General features: G+C 37.7%; 1 protein-coding gene across 3 annotated transcripts in view; it reads left to right on the top strand.

The window, feature by feature from the left end:
* Positions 1-23907, top strand: part of ZNF148 (zinc finger protein 148) — a 158441-nt gene that overhangs the window by 61597 nt on the left and 72937 nt on the right. For 2 of the 3 annotated variants that reach the window (XM_016194269.2, XM_060198207.1), the window contains exons 3-4: positions 503-636; positions 4313-4661. In XM_016194269.2, the coding sequence (XP_016049755.1) occupies positions 4329-4661 (333 nt within the window). In that variant the 5' untranslated portion in view covers positions 503-636; positions 4313-4328. Of the gene's footprint in view, positions 1-502; positions 637-1899; positions 1938-4312; positions 4662-23907 lie in introns of all 3 variants that reach the window. The other variant, XM_060198206.1, reaches the window with a different exon arrangement.

Here is a 23907-nt window from a genome sequence, read left to right as displayed (position 1 = left end):
CAAGTCAGTCAAAAACACAAGCTTTATATCATTTTTTTCACAAGGAGTGATCTTGTCATTATTCATACAAGTTTCTGCATATTTTATTTGTGTAGCATCTTTTCATTTTTTAATCTTTAAAAATTATTTATTATTGGATAGAAGTTGAAGAGAAATTTTAGAGTGGAGGGGAGATAGAAAAGGGAGAGAGACCTGTAGCCCTGCTTCACCACTCATGAAGCTTTCCACCTCAGGTGACGACTAAGGGGCTTGAATCCAGGTCCCTGGTCCTCGAACACTGTAATGTGTTCGCTTAACCAGGTGTGCCACCACCTGGCTCCTTCTCTCTGTCATACCAGAACACTGCTCATTCTGGTTTATGGTGGTGCAAGGGATTGGAACCAGAGATTTTGGAACCTTGCATAACCATTTTGCTGTCTTCCCTGCTAAGTATTTTTTTTTTTTTTTTTTTTTACTTCTTTAGTATTGTGTTTTACTTATTGTATGTTTTTCTTTCTTATAGGAATTGGACGGCATAAATGATTAAGGGGATATTGAAGGTCTCTGAAACCTATGAAGGTAGAAACTCAACATGATTTCTTTTTCAAATCTACAGCATTTCCTTTCTTGAAGTCTTCATTTTTACCATAATTGAAGGTAAGCGTAATACTTGTTTTTCATAATCACAAGTAAATGTTTTCAAATATGAAACCATTGTCTGACTACTTTTTAAAGTATTTGTTACGAGAAAATCAATAAATAGCAACAATTATTTTTGACTTTGTGTTTAGCACAGAAAATACATTTAAATTATTAGTGATCCCTTAATGAAATTTAAGTGGAGAGGCCTTTTTGACATTAACCCCACCCCCTTTTTTTTGTCTCCAGGGTTGTTATTGGACCTTGGTGCTGGCACTGTGAATTCATTGCTCCTGGAGGCCAGTTTTTTCATTGGATAGGACTGAGAGAAATTGAGAGAGGAAGGGAAGATAGAGAGGGAGAAAGATAGACACCTATAGAACCCTGCTTCACTACTTGTGAACTGACACCTCCCCCCCCCCTTCGGACACAGGTGGGGGACCAGAGGCTTGAACTGGGATCCTTGAGCAGGTCCCTGCACTTCATATGTGTGCTTAACTCAGTGCCTGACCCCTAGCCCTTTTTTTACATTTTAATTCCAAGTATTGCATTTTTATCTAACTTCCATCATCCTAGGCATATATTTTAAGTAATTTTTTTTTTTTTTTTTAGAATTTCCAAGATAAATCTTTTTTTCCTTCCAAATTATTTTGTTGGTATTCTTCTCATCCTAGAGGTGATAAGATTGTCACTTTCCACAGTCAGCTACAGTGGAAGCTAACAAATGAGGCTTGCTTAAAGAGCCACATAAATCCTTAATATTTTATTATTGGATAACAAAAAATATAAATATAACTAGTAACAGCGGGAGAGAGAACCAGAACATCATTTCTGGCACATGCAGTGCCAGGGATTGAATTCGGGACCTCATGCTTGCAAACTGGTCATGCTCTAGCCACTTGCCATCTCTTGGGTCATTTAAATGCTTCTTAAAGTTGATTAAAATGAGTGGCAGGATCAGCAAAAAAAAAAAAAAAAATGAAAGCAAGCAAGCAAGAAAATACTTAACTTACCTACCTGTTAGTCTTCTCTTTGTCCTCTGAAGACATTTCTCCTCAGTTTAGGAAACAGTTGTTGACAGTGCTGTATTAAAAGCAATTTATTTAATTCCTTATTAAAAAAATTTTTTTTTCCCACTGCTCTTGTCACCAGGGATTAGCATCTACATGCTTCCACCATTCCTGGCAGCCTCCCCCTCCCTAACTTTATAGAGGGTTAGAGACAGAAGAAACATATGCAGTATTGACCCACTATTTATGAAGCTTACCTTCTCTACTGCAGGTGGGGACCAGATGCTTGAACCTGAGTCCTTGTACATGGTAATGTGTGTAACTACTAAGTTAGCCACCAGTCATACTACTTTTCCATCTCTTATTAAAAACTCTTGACTAGAAAGCTTTTTTAGTCTATTTTAACTTAGAGATCCAGAAAATTTCTTTCCTGATTGCTTACACACAATTGATAGAAGTATTAAATTAGAAGATGACAACATGAGTCAATTAACTTTTCTGGAAGATAAGAGAAAGGGTTGGCTGATAGTTTTTTTTTTTTTCTTTTTGACAGGACAGAGAAATTGAGAGGGGAGGGGAGGATAAAGAGGGAAAAGGAACGACACCTACTTCACTTCTTGTGAAGTTTCCCCCCTGCAGGTGGGAACGGGGCCTTGAACCTGTATTCTTGCACATGGTACTATATGTACTTCACTGGGTGCACAACCCCCTAACCACCATGAGTTATGTTACTTTTAAAGTACAGGATTGGTATTAGTCTGAAATGACTGGGTAGTCACTTAATCAGTTTCAGTTTAGATTACTGTTACACAGACGTACCAAATATTTTATTTATTTATTTACTTTGGCTTTAGGATTATCTCTGGGGCTAAGTGCCAGCACTGCTCCTGGCGGCTATTTTTTCCATTTTTTTTTTTTTTTTAATTTGATAGGGTAGAGAAATTGAGGGAGGGAAGACGATAGAGAGGAAAAGAGAAAGATAGACACCTGCAGACATGCATCATCACTTGATTATGAGGTGACCTTCCTGCAGGTGGAAGTCTGGGGCTTGAACCTGGATCCTTGTCCAGTCCTTGAGCTTTGTCCTATGTGCGCTTAACCCAGTGCACCACCACCTGGCCCCCAGGTCTTCTCTTGTTTTCATGTATTCCCCACTTGCAAGGGGCAAGATATGGTGTCTCTTTCTCTCTTATCTCCACCTCCCCCTTTCAGTTTCTCTCTGTCTTGTCACATAAAAAATAAATAAAAGCTTGTGATAGTTTTCAAATTAAGGTTGAATATTAAATAATTTCAGTAATTGTTTATACTTTACACATACCTATACATATTGCTATCTCAATTTTTCAAATATTTTTTCGTGGTTACATGAACTTTTTTTGTTTCAACAGACTTTCTTACTTATTTTAAAGATTTATTTACTTACGAGATGGGAAAGGGGGAGAACCAGTTCATCACTCTGGCACATGCATTACTGGGAATAGAATTTGGGACCTCATACTTGAGTGTCTAACACTTATCCATTCTGCTACCTCCCAGGCTGCTGTAGTATCTTATTTATTGGTAGATTTTATTTATTAATAAGAGAGGAGGAGGAGGGAAGCAGAGCATCATTCTGATACATGTGCTTCTGGGGACTGAACTTACCATGTTTGAGAGTCCAATGCTTTGTCTACTGTGCCACTTCTTGGAACTACAGACTAATAATTTTAGCAAAATGTGTTTATTTAATGAGGAAGAGAATGAACTGTAGCATCACTCTGGTCTATATGTAGTGTTGGGATTGAACTTGGCATCTTAAGCATGTAAGTCTTGTATACAACCACTGAGCCACCTCTTTATTAAGTGTATATACTAGAACCAATATTCACTTTGGGGAAAATCATTGCCAGCTCCCAGACCCTCCCATTTCCTTGCTTCCTTCCTCTTACCAGACTCTTAAAGATAACCCTTCTGATTTTAGTTTTAAATAGTCTCCTTTTGTTGAATATGTAGTGTGTCACCAGTTTTTCACTACTGTATATAGTGAATGTATATGTATACTAGGGATTTTCCATGTATGCACATCTGATTCCATCAGGATACATTTCTAAGAGTAGGCATTACTGGTTCAAAGAATGTCTGCATTTTAATGATTTTCAACACTAAGTGCCTTCCTTTGAAAATTGTTGGGCTTATTTATATTCTCACTATCAATAGATAAGTGTTTTTTATATGCTATTTTTTAAATAAACATCATTGCTAGTTTGATAGATGCAATGTGGCACCTCTATTTTAATGTTCATTTCTCTGATTACTACTGTGGCTATTATTTTATATAGTGACTATTACTAATTTATTTATCATTTGCCTGATAGTGTTTGCATGCATCTTTTTATTTTATTTATTTTTTTGCGTCTTTTTAAAGTGTTTTCACTGTTTTAAAGGGTGTAGATTATTTGTTGTTACAAATACTTTCCCCCAATTTGCTTTATATCAGAGTATTTGATAATAGAATTCAGTAAGATTTTACGACATAATATCAAAAGTGAACTGTCTTTTGAAAACTTAGCTTGGTAATTTTTAAAACTGGAATTACATTATTTAAATTCTTCTATTAACTACCTTTTATACTTTGAAATAAAAAAAAGTCAAGTAGTCCTGTAAAACTAATTTATTATACTTTGTACCAAACTTGGTCTTCCTAGGCAGTTGTACTTAAGCATGAACATTGACGACAAACTGGAAGGATTATTTCTTAAATGTGGCGGCATAGACGAAATGCAGTCTTCCAGGGCAATGGTTGTAATGGGTGGAGTATCTGGCCAGTCTACTGTGGCTGGGGATCTGCAGGAGTCAGTACTTCAAGATCGGAGTATGCCTCACCAGGAGATCCTAGCTGCAGATGAAGTGTTACAAGAAAGTGAAATGAGACAACAGGATATGATACCACATGATGAACTCATGGTTCATGAAGAGACAGTGAAAAATGATGAAGAACAGATGGAAACACATGAAAGACTTCCTCAAGGACTACAGTATGCACTTAATGTTCCTGTAAGTAATTCCTTTATGAGATACTAAACATAGAAATATAATCTTGTATTAAGCAATACTGGAAACAGAAGAAATTTCAGAATATGCTCAAAGGTGAAATATAGATAGTTTAGGTAGGTGTTAGATATATTAAATGTTGACAGAAATTATATTTTAAAAAGCAAAATAAATTTTTTGTAAAGGATAGCTTATTTTTTTTATTTATTTAAAATTTTTTTGCCTCCAGGATTATTGCTGGTGCTCGGTGCCGACACTGCGAATCCTCTGCTCCTGGAAGCCTTTTTTTTTTTTTAACTTTTTAAAATTTAATTTATTTATTCCCTTTTGTAGCCCTTGTTTTATTGTTATAGTTATTATTGTTGTTGTTGTTGGATAGGACAGAGAAATGGAGAGAGGAGGGGAAGACAGGGTGGGGAGAGAAAGACACCTGCAGACCTGCTTCACTGCCTGGGACACAACTCCTGTGCAGGTGGGGAGCTGAGGATTCCTTACGCTGGTCCTTGGGCTTTGCTCCACCTGCGCCTAACCCACTATGCTACCACCCGGTTCCCCTGGAAGCCATTTCCCCCCATTTTTGTTGCCCTTGTTGCTCATGTTGTTATTATTGTTATTGTTGTTATTGATATTATTGTTGTTAAATAGGACAGAGAGAAATGGAGAGAGAAAGGGAAGACAGAGAGGAGGAGAGAAAGACACCTGCAGACCTGCTTCACCACCTGTGAAGCGACCCCTATGCAGGTGGGAGTAAAATGCTCGAACTGTGATCTTTACACCAGTCTTTGCGCTTCATGGCCATGTGCACTTAAGTCACTGCGCTTAGCTTGTTGTACTATCGCCCGACCCCTGGCAAAATTAAAATTTTATAAGAATTTTGTACTTTGACTCTTCCAGGATAACATTTGTTAGGATTACTTGTTCATTAAAATTTCAGTGCCTAATTTTAAAATAATTATATTTTGTTTTAACTTCTGGGCTTCTCCATAAAGAGAAAAAAGACTAAATCTTAAGCATAACTAGCAAAAGATCATACACTTGCGGTTTTTCTTCCAATTCTATAATTGTCAGTAATTCCTGCCTACTTTAATTTTTTAATTATCTTTCAAAATTATATTAGTTGTTAGCATTTCCAGTTACTCAAGATGACATTTCAGATATTCTTTTGTAGATAAGTATCTGTGACATTTTTGTCTTTTTGTGTTTTCTTGGTGGCAACAAAATCACAACCAAAGTATAATCCTCTTTTGTGGTATTAAATCTGTATTCCTTTTAGTACATGAAATATTCTATACTTTTTTCTTTAGAATCTCTAAGTATCCTTGTAATGTTTCCCTCAGTCATACCCTTCCCCCTTTCTTTCCCTTCCTTCTTTCTTTCTCTCTCTCTCTTTTTTAGATTTTATCTATTTATTTCATGATTTAATAATGATGAACAAGATTGTAAGATAACAGGGCTTCAATTCCACACAGTTCCCACCACCAGAGTTCCATGTTCCATTCCCTCCGTTGGAAACTACTCTATTTATACCTCTCTGGGAGTATGGACCAAAATTCTTCTTCTTCTTCTTTTTTTTTTTTTTTTTAATTTGTGATTTCATATTGATTTACAAAATTATAAAATAACAGATATATAATTCCATGCCTTTCCTACCACCAGAGTTCTGCATCCCCATTCTCTCCATTGGAAATTGCAGTAATGCTCCCAAGGTCATAGATATGGGTTGACTAATATATATGTATCTTTTTTTTTTTTTTCTTTTTTTCCCTATGGTAAATCAAGATTCTTAGTGGGATGCAGAAGGTGAGAATTTTGGCTTCTGTAATTGCTTCTCTGCTGGACATGGATATTGGCAGGTTGATCCATATCCTCAGCCTGTCTCTTATCTTCCCTAGTGGGGTAGGGATCTGGAGAGGTCAGATTCCAGGACACATTGATGATGATGTCTGCCCGGGGAGGCCAGGATGGCATCATAGTAGCATCTGCAACTTGGTGGATGAAAGGTGGTAAGATATAAAGCAAATTGTTCAATGAAAAGAAGCTAGGAAGCAATGCTCAGCTCTAGTTTATGATGGTGCTGGGTATTGAACCTGAGACTTTAGAGCCTCAGGCATTAGAGTCTCTTTGCATAACCATTATGCTATTTATCCCCATCATCTTTCTCTCTTTCTCCCTCCCTTTTCTCTCTCCCTTTCTTTCTCTCCCTTTCCCTTTCCCTCTCTCCCTCGCGTCCTTCCTTCCTTTCTCTTTCTTCTCTTTCCCTTCCTTATTTCCTTTCTTTGCCTCCCTCCCTCCCTCCCTTTCTTGCCTTGCCTTGCCTTGCCTTGCCTTGCCTGCCTATCTGTCTGTCTGTCTGTCTGTCTGAATATCTGAAAGGTGTGTGTGTATGTGTGTGTGTGTGTGTGTGTGTGTGTGTGTTCGATCGTGTTCTTTTACTGGTTGTAGCAATTCTGGCTCTCAGAAGCACTGCCTTTTGTTTCTGAATTTTGTGATAAATAGCCATCTTAGCCACCTCTTCTTATTTGTTGTTACTGGGGCTTCACTACTCTAGGCTGACTTTTTCAGATAAAAAAGAGAGACAGAGACACAAAAGGGAAGGATGCCACAGCAATAAAACTTCTTTTAGTAAAGTGAAGACCAGACTTGAACCTGGGTTGCATGCATAGCAAAACAGTTATACTATCCAAGTAAGCTGGGTTTTTTTTTTTTCTTTTTTTCTTTTTCTTCAGAGAAATATGTGTTTTTTACTGGGGGGATTAGTGGTTTACAGTAAATACAATGGTTGATACATGTATAGAATTTCTCAGTTATTTTATTTTATTTTTTTTAGTTTTTATGTATAAAAAGGAAACACAGACAAAAACCATAGGATAAGAGGGGTACAATTCCACACAGTTCCCACTACCAGAACTTCATATCCCATCCCTTCCCCTGATAGTTTTCCTATTCTTTATCCCTTTGGGAGTATGGACCCAGAGTCATTATGGGTTGCAAAAGGTGGAAGGTCTGGCTTCTGTAATTGCTTCCCTGCTGAACATGGGCGTTGACAGGTCGATCCATACTCCCAGCCTGTATCTCTCTTTCCCTGGTGGGCCAGGGCTCTGGGGGAAGCGGGGCTCTAGGACACATTGGTGGTTTTTTTTAGCCTGTCTGCTTGATTTTTAATCTGGATAGAACTTTTCATAATCAGCTTTCCAATTTTGCCTAGTTTATAATGAAGGGGAATTAGAAATGGGGTGTTGTGTGTACTTATTGAATGTCTCTCCCATAGATTGTAGTCTCTGTGATAGTATGAATTTTTTTTTGAAAGGGTTAGTGGTTTACAGTGTAGGCATTGACACATGGGTGCAGTTTCATGATGCACCAGGACCCTAAAGTTTTCTACCCTTCCCTCTCTCTACTTTTCAGAGTTCTTTGCATTGATGCAATACACCACGCCCAGTGTGTTTCAGTTTGTCCTTCTTCCCTCCCTGCCTCTATATATTAACTCTTGCTTATAAGTGGGATAATTAGATATTTGTTGTTTTCTTTCTGGCTTGTCTTAATATGCTGTCTGAAAGTTTCATCTGTGATAATGCAGAGGAAATGAGTTTATCATTTTTAACAGCTGAGTAATATACCAGTTTTTTTAGCTACTCATTTGTTGCTGGACACCTGCGTTGCTTCCAGATTTTGGCTATTAACAAATTGTGCTGCTGTGAACATAGATATACATAGATCTCTTCTAATTGGTGTTTTTATTTCCTTTGAGTAAATAAATCCCCAGGAGGGATGAGAGTATTAACTTTGTCTAATTTTCTGTCCTATTCTAGGTATTGGCACATGATATGAATGAATGGATGTCTACTAATGATTGTGTTCTAAGAAATGTCCTTACCATATACTTTGCCCATTATAGTATATTGGCATGATTAATCACATTAATTCACTTTTAGTTTTTTTTTAAATTTTTTAATATTTATTTATTTTCCCTTTTGTTGCCCTTGTTGTTTAACATTGTTGTGGTTATTGATGTCATTGTTGTTGGATAGGACAGAGAGAAATGGAGATAGGAGGAGAAGACAGAGAGGGGGAGAGAAAGACAGACACCTGCAGACCTGCTTCACCGCTTGTGAAGCGACTCCCCTGCAGGTGGGGAGCCAGGGGCTTGAACCAGAATCCTTATGCCGGTCCTTGCACTTTTGTGCCACGTGCTTTTAACCCGCTGTGCCACCGCCCGACTCCCTCACTTTTAGTTTTTCAAAATTTATTTTATTTTATTTATTTTATTTTTTAAATATTTATTTTATTTATTTATTCCCTTTTGTTGCCCTTGTTGTTTTATTGTTATAGTTATTATTGTTGTTCTCATTGTTGGATAGGACAGAGAGAAATGGAGAGAGGAGGGGAACACAGAGAGGAGGAGAGAAAGACAGACACCTGCAGACCTGCTCCACCGCCTGTGAAGCGACTCTCCTGCAGGTGGGGAGCCAGGGGCTTGAACTGGGATCCCTATGCTGGTCCCTGCGCTCTGCGCCACACGTGCTTAACCTCTGTGTTACCACCCTCCCCCCTTCATTTTTCAGTTTTTAACTTTCTTTTCGTATCTGAAAGTCCCCACCCCCTTTACTTCAGCAGAGCAGTGCTCAGCTCTAGCTTATGATGGTGTGGTGGATTGATCCTGGGATTTTGGTGTGACACACTCTGCATAACCATTACATTGGCGCATGGAAAAGTTTTACTTGGTTGTGTTGTGTTATTCTTTTTATACATTGTTGGATTTAATTAAAAATTTTTTTTTGATAATTTCTTTATGTTTATTAAAGAGATTGGCTGGGGCTGCGTGGTGGCAAACCTGGTTGAGAATACATGTTAGGACCTGTGTTTGAGCCTCCAGTCTCCACCTGTAGGGGGAAAGCTTTTTCAATGGTGAAGCAGTGCTGCAGGTGTCTTTCTGTCTCTGTTCCTTTTTATCACCCTTCTCTCACTTTCTCTTTGTTTTATCAAATAAATAAAGATAATAATAATAAGGTAAAAGTAAAACCAAAAAGAGAGAGAGAGATGGGGTTAGCTTTCTTCTTATATCTTTGGTTTAAATGTTAGAGTAACTGTAGCTTCCTGGAATGATTTAAGGGCATCTCATTTTGTTCTGTCTCCTGGAAGAAATTGTAGACAATTGCTACAATTTATTGTTTAATGCTTAGTTGAATTCACCCATGAACCTGTGTGGTCTATTTTCTTTTTTTGGTAGGTCCTTACTTAGTGATTCAAAGTCTTTAATAGAAATAGACCTTTTTGGATTATCTTTCTTTTCCTTTTTATTTTATTATTATTATTATTTTAACCAGAGCACTGGTTTATGGTGTGCGGGGGATTGAACCTGGGACTTTGGCGCCTCAGGCCTGAGAGTCTTTTTGCGTAACCATTATGCTATCTACCCTCCGCATTATCTTTCTTTTTATGTGAGCTTTCGCTGACTGTGTCTTCCTTGGATTTGGTTCATTTAATCTAGGTTATTAGATTTGTGGATAGAATTGTTGAAAACGTGCCATTATTCTGAATGGCCATGGAGTTGATAGTGTTGATCCCAGTTTTTGTTTCTGATATTAGTAATTTGTCTTTTCCTTTTGTCTTAGCCTGGCTAGAGACATACCTCTTTTCCAAATTATTTATTTATTTATTTGATAGGATTGAGAGAAATTGAGGTGGGGGGAGGAGAGAGGGGTGGAAGGGGAAGGGAGGGGTTTGGGGAGGGGAGACACACACACACACACATACACACACAGGTTTGGGGAGGGGAGACACACACACGCATAGGCACGCACAAACACACACTGGCAGCTTTGTTTCACCACTAGTGAAGCTTCCTCCCTCTAGGTGGGGACCAGGGGGTTGAACCCAGGTCCTTGTGCATCGTTATTTTTATTTTTTAATATACTTTATTTGTTATTAATAGTTTCTAAAAATATATTTTAAGATACCAGAACATTACTCTGATATATCCAGTGCCTTAAGATTGAACCCAGGACCCATGCTTGAAAGTCTAATACTTTATCTACTGCTCTACCCTCATAGCCTGCCATATGAGATTCTTGGTGTAGTTTTTGGTCAGTGTAATTTTTATAATTTATCCATATTGGTTAAGTGTATCTATAAACATTTCATTTCTTTTTTTTTTTTTTTCTCCAGGGTTATTGTTGGATCTCGGTGCCTGCACTATGAATCCACTGCTCCTGGAGGCTATTTTTCCCCCTTTTGTTGCCCTTGTTGTTTATTGTTGTTATTGTTGTTGGATAGGACAGAGAGAAATGGAGAGAGGATGCGAAGAAAGAGAGGGAAAAGAAAGATAGACACCTGCAGACTGCTGCACCACTTGTGAAGCAACCCCCCTGCAGGTGGGGAGCCAGGGGCTCAAACCCGGATCCATAAGCTGGTGCTTCAGCTTTGCGCCACCTGCGCTTAACCCGCTGCGCTACTGCCCAGCCTCCTAGCATTTCATTCTTTTCACTGCTGGTTAATTTTCTTTTTATTTTTCTACTGACTGGTTATAGCTTTCAAACTTTTAATAAAAGTGCAATGAATATTCTTGTGTATGTCTTTGTCCATTTTTAGAGTACATTTTTATAAAAGTTAATGATTCCTTTTATGTTTCTACTTTGATTTGTCTAGGTAATGTCTGTCTTTGCTCTAGCATTATAATTCCTTGATTGTTGTATTTTATACTAAATCTTGAAATAAAGTAATGTGTTCTCTGATTTTGTTATTTTTTTCAAGATTAGTGACTAGGCCATTTTAATGATTTTCTCCCCAGTTTTTGTTAAGATAAATTAAGTTTTGATAGAGTCTATATTGACTCTTATCTTGTGATTTAATTATAACCAGCAGCTAAACAATGCATTTTAATGAATGAATATGGTATATGTTTCATATGCTGTTGTAAATGATATTTTCATTTTTTCACTTTCTAGTTGTTCATGACTAACAGAAATGTGTTCTTTTTATGTTAAGTGTTTTTATTCATCTTATTTTAGATTTTCTCTTATTTGATAAAACAGATAAATTGAGAAGGGAGAGAGATAAGAGGGAAAGAGGAACAGAGACACCATCACCACTCCTGAAGCTTTCCCCCTGCAGGTGGGGAACAGGTGTTTGAACCTGGGTCTTTGGACATGGTCATGTGTGTACTTAACCAGGTGTACCACCACCTATATAATATTATACATTCCTATATTATACATTACATCCCTGTATGAGTATATCCCTACATTATAGTGTATATTTTTTGTGATCTTGTTACATATACTTATTAGTTTGTAGATTTTATTTATTATTTATTAAAAATATTTTATTTATTTATTATTGAGAAAGGTAGGAGGAGAGAGAAAGAACCAGACATCACTCTGGTACATGTGCTGCTGGGGATTGAACTCAAGACCTCACTTCACGCTTGAGAGCCCAACACTGCCACCTCCCAGACCACTAGATTTTTTTTAGATGTATTCACAATTATATTGTATGGTTAGGTTTTCCTACATATTACATTTTCCTTTAATTAATTAATTAATTGCCTCCAGGTTTATTGCTGAGGCTTGGTGCCTGCGCTATGAATCCACTGCTCCTGGAAGCTATTTTTTCCTCTTTTGTTACCCTTGTTGTTTTATTGTTGTGGTGGCTATTATTATTGTTGTTATTGATGTCATCATTGTTGGATAGGACAGAGAGAGGAGGGGAAGACAGAGAGGGGGAGAGAATAACAGACACCTACAGACCTGCTTCACCGCCTGTGAAACGACCCTCCTGCAGGTGGGGAGCTGACGGCTGGAACCGGGATCCTTTTGCTGGTCCTTGCACTTCATGTCACATACACTTAACCTGCTGTGCTACCGCCCAATCCCCTTATTTTATTTTATTTTTTTACCTCTAGGGTTATTGCTGGGGCTAGATGCCAGCTCAGTGATCCACTGCTCCTGGTGGCCTTTTTTTTCTTTCCTTCCTTCCTTCCCCCTCTCATTTTATTGGCAAGTACAGAGAAAAATTGAGAAATGGGTGGTGGATAGAGAGGGAGACAGAAAGGTAGACCTACTTTACCACTTGTGAAGCACTCCCACCCACTACCCGCAGGGGGGGGGGGGGGGCTGGAACTCCGATCCTTAGGCAGGTCCTTGTGCTTAGTACTATGTCTGCTTAACTGGGTCCACTACTGCCTAGCCCCCTTTATTTTTAATTTTTAACTACAACATCATCTATTGTGGAAATGTTGATTTACAGGATCATTAGTGTATATTTTTCTTTTGAACCTCTTTTTTTATTTTTTACTTTTTATTTCCTTCTTGCACTGACTAGAAGAACCTCAGGTATAGTGTTGAATATTAGTGGTGGGAGTAGACATCTTTTTCTTGTCTCCAGTCTTTAGAGGACTGAGTTAAGTTTTTTTTCATGTAACTATCTTGATGGTCAGGTGAAAATATGAAAATAGATATCCTTTTATCATTAAAAAATTCTTTATAGTTGCAGAAACTTGTAAAAAGTTTATGTTGAACCATAGGTGAAGAGCTTCACTTTTTTTTTCAGGATCTATTTGATAATTAGGTGATTATGAGTTCTTATATTATCTTAATATAAAATATAAATTAATTTTTTTAAATGTTAAATTAACTTTGTATTCCTTGGATAGGCCACACCTGATCATGATTTGTCATCATTAAAAAAAATTTTTCTTATTATTTATTTATTTATTGAGGAGGGTAGAAAGACACCTACAGCACCTACAGCACTGCTTCACTTGATTTTCTTTGTGCAATTTTTGACCTGTGGCTTAATTAGAAAGGGCTTTTCTTACTTAACTTCTGAATATGCTGAACATTTTTAGACATCTTTTTAAATATTTATTTATTCCATTTTTTGCCCTTGTTTTATTGTTGTAGTTATTATTGTTGTTATTATTGATGTCATCCTTGTTGGATAAGACAGACAGAAATGGAGAGAGGAGGGGAAGACAGAAAGGGAGAGAGAAAGATAGACACCTCAGACCTCCTTCATGGCCTGTGAAGTGACTCCTCTGCAGGTGGGTAGCCGGGGGCTCAAACTGGGATCCTTGAATGGGTCCTTGCGCTTTGTGCTGTATGTGCTTAACAGGCTACTCCCTCAGACATCTTTTTGTTATTGATGTTTTTGTCATTGTGGTCAGATAATGTACAAGTATGAGCTCAGTTTTTTTTTTTTAATGAGACTTGTTTTAGGGTCCAGCATATGATTAGTTGATTAATGTTCTATATTCACTTGAAAAGAATGTATTTTATTTTTGTCAATGAGGTCAGATTGGATAATTGTCTTTTTCAGCTGTTTCATATTCTTGTTATTTTCATCTGGCTTTACAACAACATGAGGGCTATAGGTGCCAGACTAGTTAACAAGAAAAACAAAAAGCATATGTACCTTTTTTTTTTTTTTTTTTTTTGTAACCAGAGCACTGTTCAACTCTGGCTTATGGTGGTGCGGGTGATTAAACCTGGGACTTTGGAGCCTATTTGCATAACCATTATGCTATCTACCCTCTGCCCGTAACTTAAAAAAATATTTATTTATTTATTTATTTATTTATTTATTTATATTTATAAAAAGGAAACACTGACAATACCATAGGATAAGAGGGGTACAACTTCACACTATTCCCACCACCAGAACTCAGTATCCCATCCCCTCCCCTGATAGCTTTCCTACTCTATAACCCTCTGGGACTATGGACCCAAGGTCATTGTGGGATGCAGAAGGTGGAAGGTCTGGCTTCTGTAATTACTTCTCTGCTGAACCTGATGAACGTGGGCATTGACAGGTCGATCCATACTCCCAATCTGTCTCTCTTTTTCCCTAGTAGGGTGGGGTTCTGGGGAAGCAGAGCTCCAGGACACATTGGTGGGGTTATCTGTCCAGGGAAGTCTGGTCGGCATCATGGTAGCATCCGGAACCTGGTGGCTAAAAAGAGAGTTAACATACAAAGCCAAACAAATTGTTGACTAATCATGAACCTCAAGGCTGGAATAGTGCAGATGAAGAGTTGGGGGATCCTCCATTTTATCGATAGCTAGTAGGAATATTTTAGTTATATTACAAGGGGCCGGTGGCTATACTAGTTGTTCCCCCCCCCCCCCCCCCAGCCTGAAATCTGATATGCAGGTGGATTCAAGTTATTGTCTGGGGAGATGATGTCATGGCTGGAAAAGGCATATGTAACTTTTGAGTCCTCCCAAATTTAACTGCTATTGGACTCCCCTTGATCACATATTTTGTATGTTACTGGTTTTGTATATTGCACTCTTGCAGTAAAATAAGCTAGAGAAAGAATTGTTAAAGTCATTAGGGAGAGAAAATACAATTACAATATTGTATGATATTTATCAGTAACACAAGTCTACTTTGTTTACAAAAAAGTCTGTATAAGTGAACTAGCATAGTCAAACTTGTTTTGTTCAAAGGTCAGTTGTTCTAGTTCTCTAGCAGTTAAATTTTGTTAAAACACATTCCACTTTAAATGTTGCATTTAATGCACTCTTTTTGGGCTTCTTTAGTGTTTAATTTCTCATCTTTAAATTTTTATCTCCAGAATACTTGAAAACTATAAGCCATTTCTCTTTTAGAATGCTGCAGTTTGTATTTTTATCTTTGACAGAAATATCAGGAAAGAGTTACTGTGTGCTTTCTACATTCTAATGGTTTGTACAAGATTTTAATTTACTACATTACATGACTGACTCACTTTGATCAGTTAAGATGATATTTACCAGTTTGCCACTACAGTGTCAACCTTAGTCTTCTTTTGGTGCTGTGCATGGTTGTCCCATCTGCTGCTGTGGTCTCAAACTGGGCAGCTTCCTGCACATAGTAAAATTTAATTTTTATTTTATTTATTATTATTTTTGGCCATCAGGGTTATCACTGATTTTTGGAACCTGCATGATTTTACTATTCCTGACAGCTGTCCTATCCTTTCTCCCACTTTCCGTTCGTTTTGATAGAGAATGAAAGATAGAGAGGAGTAATACTTGAAGCACTGTTATACTGCTCATGAAACTTTCACTATATAGATGGTGATTAGGGGCTTGAACCCGAATTTTCACACATGTTAACATGTGCTTGCTCTGCTCTGTATTGCCTTTTTTTTTTTTTTTTTAAACCAGAGTACTGCTCAGCTCTGGCTTACCTTGGTGCCAGGGACTGAATTTGCAACCTGAAAGCCTAAGGTATGAAAGTTGTTTGCATAACTATTGTTATCTCTCAGACCTTCCCCTTATAATTTTTAAAACTTTACATTTTGAAATTATTTAGATTTATAGAAAGTTGTAAATGTAGTACATAGAGGTTGTTGGTACTCTATCTAATTTCCCCCAATGGTTACATTTTATTTACCTATACTACAATCTCAGAATCCTGAAAATGACATTGTTATGTTATAGTATGTGTGCTTTACCACACAGATAGACATATGTAACTAACCACTACCACAATCAAAGTAAAAAATAAACTCATTTGTCATAACAAAAATTTCCCTGGTGCAATCCCATTGTAGTCACATCTTTCAGCTTCTTTCTCTGTCACTCGAGACTCTTGACTGTCCCACTTTTAATCCATTTTTCATCTCTCATTTTGTTATTTTTGAGACTGTTGAGAAATCTTAATGTGGGACCTTTTGAATTTGACTTATTTTTTATTTTTATTTCTTTTGAATTTGACTTATTTTTATTTAACATATTGCTATTGAGAGGCATTCAAGCAAGTATATTTTTCTTTTTATTATAAAGTTCCCTGGCTCCCTGTTTTCATCCCAGGAGAGACAAGACTGTTTTATTTATATGTCTAGTATGAATAAGACATGCTATGTCTGTGGTCCATCCAGGAGGTGGCGCAATGGATAAAGTGTTGGATTCTCAATCATGAGGTCCTGAGTTCAATCCCTGGTAGCACATGTACCAGAGTGATGTCTGGTTCTTTCTGTCTCTCTCTCTCCTTCTGTCTTCATGAATAAATAAATAAAATCTTTTTTAAAAAAGTTCCCTGGCTTGGATAACCCACAATTTAATATTTATGTATTTATTTATTTATTTTTGTATTTGATAAAACCGTAAACCTCATTAGCTTTATTTCATATGTTCAGTAGTCACATATGGTTAGTGGCTTCTTACAGGACAGCATAAAGAAAGGACATTTTCATCAGAAAGTTTTTATTAGATTTTATTACAGAAAGTTTTTATTAGATAGCACTGTTAAAAAGTTCTCAACCGAGACTGGGTAGTGGCGCACTTAGATAAGCGCACATAGTGCAAAGTGCAGGGACCAGTGCAAGGATCCTAATTTGAATCCTGGGCTCTCCACCTATGGGGGGGTCACTTCACAAGTGGTGGAGTAGGTCCACAGGTGTCTATGTTTTTTCCCCCTTTTCTGTCTTCCCTTCCTCTCTCAGTTTCTCTCTGCCCTATCCAACAAAACAACAGCAACAACAAAAATGGAAAAAGTGGCCACCAGGAGCAGTGGATTCATAGTGCAGGAACCCGGCACCAGAGAGGCAAAAAAGAAAAAAAGAAAGTTCTCAACCTCAAAACTAAATTACTTGAGAAATTACTGCTAAATAGCATTAGGCTTGTTTTTTGATTATCACATTCAGAAGAATTGGGAATTCTTTTTATAGTTTTTATTTTTCTGATTTGATGGCGGGCATGTTAAGAGTAAAGACATGTCTGTATTAACAGAATGGAGCAATTTGTAACTCAAAATGCCATATTTGTCTTCTATAAACTATTGGATTGTATCACTTAAACAAAAAGTCATTTATAAAGTAGGCTCTATAAAAAATCATGTTCTAGTCCTATAGTGATAATATGTAAAGTGTGCTAGTTATTTATAATTTCTGATAAAAAATATTCTTCAGCATCCGTGTAGCATTTTATTTTAGTCATGAATTTTCTGAGCTATGAAATAGCATGAATAAAACCAAAGACCTTGTTTTATGGAACTTCTACTTATAGTTATTTTTAACAATCTAGAAAACTCAAAAGTGTATTTGGCCATTGATTTAAGGCTTGTTTTTTTTTTTTGTTGTTGTTGGTTACTTATTTTTAAAGGTTCTTAATTCTGTCATTAGATTAAGAAAAATTATATAGGCATTTCTCCCAGTTGTGTCCTACATGTACCATGTTAGGGGATATGAAGCTGATCCAACTCAAGGCCTCATACATGCAAATCCTGTACTTAATCTCCTGAGTCATCTCCTCTGCCATCTATTTCAAATATTGTAAGATCTTTTTATTTATTTTTATTATTATGGCCAGATGTTTTTTGTTTTTTGGTTTAACTGCAAAATTGGATTGTACTTATTGGTAATAAATGCTCTTTCACAGTGATTCTGGGAGGTGACACCTCTGCCTTTTAAAGATGGTCATTGGCAGGTTTCTTCTTTTTTTGGGGGGTGGTAGTGTTGGGGTTGTGTGGCTAACTGCCAAATTGCTACCCAGATAACTAAATAGTTATTTATTTCTTGTAACAAATTCTCATTATTATTACATTTCTTTTAAAACCCCAGGGAAGAATTCAGAAGTAGCTATAAATTCATTGGCTGTTAGGTTCTTTTGAGATTATTGCATTGGCTTTCAATGGTACTATATGGTTTTTGTCCTATTTTGTGTTTTATAATCTTTTGAGGAGGTCTGCTAGGACTTTCCATTTTCCTGCCCTGGGCTGACTTTTCAAGTATAGAGTGGAGAGAGAGAGAAAGACCGATACAACACTGAAGTTTCCCCTGTGTGCTATAGTACCCCCATATTGAATCTGGGCCTTGCACATGGCAAGGCAGGCACACTACCAAGTGAACTGTCTCACCAACCCTAATTGTTTTTGAGGTAACCTTGGTTTATAAGATTACAAATTAGCCCGGCAAAATAACTCACTTGGATAGTGTGCTGTTTTGCTATGTGTGCTATCGAGGTTTGAGTCCAGCCACCACTTCACCAAAGGAAGCTTCAGTGCTCTGTCACTATTAAAAATAAATGTGTTTGGAAGAACAATTTTTCACTTTTTCAATAAGTGTAGCCACACCTTGTCCTCCACTTAAGTCAATAGGACCTCCTCCAACCTAGCAACATGCTCCCCCTTCACCCAGTGTCCTTTGGTAACCTCAGTTCTGTAGTCCAAACACAAGGACCTGCCTTATCCCCCCTCCTTTTTTTTTTTTTTTTTTTGCCTCCAGGGTTATCACCAGGGCTCAGTGCCTGCACTATGAATCTACTGCTCCTGGTGGCCATGTTTTCCATTTTTGTTGTGGTTGCTGTTGTTGGATAGGAAGAAGAGAAATTGAGAGAGGAGGGGAAGACAGGGAGAGAAAGACACCTGCAGAGTTGCTTCACCACTTTAGAAGATTCCCCCTGCGGGTAGGATCCTTGCCCTGGTCCCTACACTTTGCACTATGTGCACTTAACCTAGTGCACCACCACCATCATGATCACCCTCTCCACCTTTTGGTTGTACCTCTTAGGGTTGACTTTCATAAAGAAAGAGAGAGCTGGAGAAGATGACACAGCACTGAATTTTCTCCCAGTGCTTTGGGGTCTAGGACGAATATGGGTTGCATACATAGCAAAGCCAATGAGCTGTCTTATCAACCTGCTTTTTCTTTATTTACTCCATATGAGTGGGAACATTCAGTATTTTTCTTTTTTGTTAGTTCATTTGGTGTTTATTATTTTTTTCAACTAAATTATTTGGAAACGTTGGTTTGTAAGACTTACTGTAACAAGGATACAATTTTATATCTCCAAAACCACCCATATCATTTCTTGTAGGACTGACTGGTTTAATGTTAGTGAATTCCTTTAGCTATTCTTTGTCTAAAAGTTTCTTTATCATAATAAAATCTGCTTAATAACGATATAGTCTTAGGTGGAGACCTTTTGTGTCAGAATTCTAAATATATTTTTCAGTCCTTTTGAGCCTTTAGAGTTTCTGTTGAGAAATCAACTTGTTATTTTATCGGGGTTCCCTTATGGATGATTATTTTTCTCTTATTATCTGTTGATCATTTTAATTATCATGTGTTTTGGTCTGTTTGGATTTGGGCTTATTTTGTTTAGTGGACCTTTGAGAGCTTTTTGGATGTGATTGTCCGTCACATTTGATAGGCAATTTTGGTGGAAAAAATTGGCTATTATTTCTTTAAATAGAATTCTGTCTCTTACACTCTTTGTTCTTCTTCAGGCACCCCTATAGTATGGATTTTGTTCTTCTAGATATTGTACAATAATTTTGTTTTGCTGTCTTCATTTTTCTGAATTATTTTTTTCTTGGTGCTGTTTTTCTAGGTGCTTTCCTCTATCCTATTCTTCAGCTCACCACTTTGACCTTTGACTTCTGTTTTTCTGCTGGTGTTCCCCTCTGTACTTTATGTGTTTAGTTTAGTTATTGTACTCTTCATCTCTGATTTTTGTTATAACTTCTTTCATATTTTTTCTCATAGCTTCCCTGACTTTGTTGATGTTTTCTTCCATTGAACTTCTGATTTTGGTGAACATTCTTAGGATCATAGATTTTGTTTTCTTTAGGGAGTTGATATAATTCTTTTGAATTTGGACTTTTCTTCAATCTGTTGTCTTGGTCTATCAGTGATTTTATCTGTGTTACTATGTTTGGTGCCCCTTAGAGACCATAACAGGGTCTGCGTGTGAGCAGGAGTTTGCAGTCACAAGCTGGCTAAGGCTATAGCAGTGAGGATAAACAAGAAACTTGTTTTGCAGGTGCTCCATAGACTGGCAGTAGAGCAGAATTTAACAGGCTTTGTTTGGAATAGGGAGTCCTTCTCCTTAACTCTGCTCCTCCAGTATGCTGCTAAGAATTCCATCATGACTTTGTCCACGAGAAATGCTCTGGGAACACTACTGTGGTCACCAGGAAGGCTGCTCTTGTAGCTCCCATGCACTTGATTGCTTTCAAATTCCTATTTTTGTAAATGTGTAGGCATGAGATTGTAATGGGGGTTGAATTCTGGGATTTCAGTTCAGCTTCTTCCTTGCTTACTAGATTAGTCTTCTCTATTTTATGAGACTCTTCCCAATTGTAGCTGATTGTTACACTGAATAAATCTTTGCCTTTGAGTTCATTGTTCTGTGTCTTCTCTTCCTGGATGTTGAAATTTTGTACCTTGCTGTAATAACTTGTTCCAAGCCTGTTTCTGTGTGGGGTTGTTCATGTACTATTGTGTGTGCTGCTATTGTGGTTGAAAGGGAGAAATTCTGTAGTCATCTTGGCCTTGCCTGGTTCTGTACATTTTAAGAATAGCCATTTTTCTTGTATCTAAATCTATATCTGCACATTATAGCAGTATCTCTAATACTGTATCTTTTGTACTGAAATATAGCATTCATTCTAGTAAAATAAGTAACTTATAAGGGATGAATTTCTCAGAAGCGAGCATACTTGTGTAACCACTGCCCAGAGTATATAGTAGAACATTTATTTGCCTCCCAGAGATTCACCCACTCTTTGATCCCTTAGTCAAAATACCCCTAAGTTCCAAGAGATAACCACTATCTTAACACTTATCACAGATACTATTCTTTTCCTATTTGAGTTAATTGTAAATAGAGTCACATACTATTTACTGTAGTGTCTGACTTTGTTTTAATGTGTTTATGAGATAGGGCCATATGATTGCATATAACAAGAGTTTATTTTCACTTCTGTAGAATTGTCCATTGTATGAACATTTTAAAGTTGTATTCACTGTAGTATGATAGATATTTAGATTGCTGTAAATGCTGGCGTTTAAAAAAATTATTAATTAAAAAAATTATTTATTCCCTTTTGTTGCCCTTGTTTTATTGTTGTAGTTATTATTTTTGTCGTTGTTGTTGGATAGGATAGAGAGAAATGGAGAGAGGAGGGGGAGAGAAAGATAGACACCTGCAGACCTGCTTCACCGCTTATGAAGCGACTCCCCTGCAGGTGGGGAGCCAGGGCTTGAACTGGTATCCTTACACTGGTGCTTGTGCTTTGCGCCACCTGCGCTTAACCTGCTGCGCTACAGCCCGACTCCCTATTATTTAATTTTTAAAAGGAAACATTGACTAAACCAGAGGTTAAGAGGGGTACAACTTCACACTATTCCTACCACCAGAACTCCGTATCCCATCTCCTCCCCTGATAGCTTTCCTATTCTTTTTTAAAAAATATTTATTTATTTACTTGTTTATTCCCTTTGTTGGCCTTGTTGTCTTATTGTTGTTGTTAATGGTGTTGTCATTGTTGGATAGGACAGAGAGAAGTGGAGAGAGGAGGGGAAGACAGAGAGGGGGAGAGAAAGATAGACAGCTGCAGACCTGCTTCACCTTTTGTGAAGCGCTTCCCCTACAGGTGGTGAGCTGGGGAATTGAACCAGGATCCATACCCGTCCTTGCGCTTTGTGCCATGTGTGTTTAACCCGCTGTGCTACTGCCCAATTCCCAGCTTTACTATTCTTTAACCCTCTGGGAGTATGGACCCAAGGTCATTGTGGGATGCAGAAGGTTGAAGGTCTGGCTTCTGTAATTGCTTTCCGGCTGAACATGGGCATTGACAGGTCAATCCATACTCCCAGAGTGTCTTTCTCTTTCCCTAGTAGGGTAGGGCTCTGGGGAAGCGGAGCACCAGGACACATTGGTGGGGTTGTCTGTTCGGCATCCTGCTAGCATCTGGAACCTAGTGGCTGTAAAGAGAGTTAACATACAAAGCCAAACAATTGTTGACCCATCATGGACCTAAAGGCAGGAATAGTGTAGATGAAGAGTTAGGCCCCACCATTTTGTAGATAGCTCACAGGCATATTTTAGTTATATCCAAAGGGCCTGTAGCTATACTAGTTTTTTGTTTGTTTGTTTGTTTTTTGGAGTTTTTTTGCCTGAGCCTGAACTATGATATGCAGGTGGATCCTATTTTTGTCTGGGGAGGTGATGTCATGGCTGGCAGAAGGACTAGAAAGCTGAATCAGGGAAGAGAGTAGCTCCCAAATATGGGAAAGGTGTATAAATGTTGTTGACTGTAAACCCCATTGATTTGATGTGATCTGGGCCCATATTCAGCTTAGGAGCCTATGTGACCTCTGCATCCTTGTAGATCTGAGCTCACATTTTGTGGTCATAAGTAGAATGCTAGCATTTTTTAAAGTACTATGAGTATTCTTGGATGTATGCCTGGGTGCATGTATATATCTTTCCTGTTGGGTATATACTTAGGCATGTTGTTGAATATGTATATGTTCAGTTCTAGTAGATACTGCCAAAAGTTTTTTCTGAATGACTTTGCCAATTTACAGTAAGTGCTTCATATTTTTTTGAATTTTTTTATCCAGAATTTATTGAACTGTGGAATGAATATATGACATATCATATGTCTTAGACATTGCATTATAAATATTACGTGGCTTTAAATGTATACTATGATTAAGTATGTTTTTTTAAGAAAATTTTTTTCCTTTAAATACAGTAAATACAATAGTTTATACATGCATAACATTTCTCAGTTTTCCACATAACAATACAACCCCCACTAGGCCTTCTGTCATCCTTTTCCAGGACTTGTACTCTCCCCTCTACCCACCCCAAAGACTTTTACTTTGGTGCAGTATACCAACTCCAGTTCAGATTCTGCTTGTGTTTTCTCTTCTTTCTGATCTTGTTTTGCAACTTCTGCCTCTGAGTGAGATCATCCCATATTCATCCTTCTGTTTCTGACTTAGTTCACTTAACACGATTTCTTTAATTTCCATCCAAGATGGGCTGAAAACTGTGAAATCACCATTTTAAATAACTGAGTAGTATTTCATTGTGTATATATACCACAACTTGCTCAGCCACTCATCTGTTGTTGGACACCTGGGTTGCTTCCAGGTTTTGGCTATTACAAATTGTGCTGCCAAGAACATAGGTATACACAAATCTTTTTGGATGGGTGTGTTGGGTTCCTTAGGATATGTCCCCAGGAGAGGAATTGCAGGATCATAGGGTAGATCCATTTCTAGCCTTCTGAGAGTTCTCCAGACTGTTCTCCACAGAGGTTGGACCAATTTACATTCCCACCAGCAGTGCAGGAGGGTTCCTTTGTCCTCCCTCACACCCTCTCCAGCATGTGTTGCTGCTAACCTTTTCTAATTCTTCTTCTTCTAGTGTTTGCCCTTCTTCCGTAGCCAGTCAACAGCATTAGGTTGAGCCTGATGTAAAGTTTCAAGACCTCCTTTGAATCTGGAGAGGTGGCAGTCGTTGAC

Source organism: Erinaceus europaeus, chromosome 9 (genome assembly GCF_950295315.1).
Source record: "Erinaceus europaeus chromosome 9, mEriEur2.1, whole genome shotgun sequence".
Classification (NCBI taxonomy): domain Eukaryota; kingdom Metazoa; phylum Chordata; class Mammalia; order Eulipotyphla; family Erinaceidae; genus Erinaceus; species Erinaceus europaeus.
The sequence above is the reverse complement of the archived record's forward strand: the minus strand, read 5'-3'. Positions and strand labels throughout refer to the sequence as shown.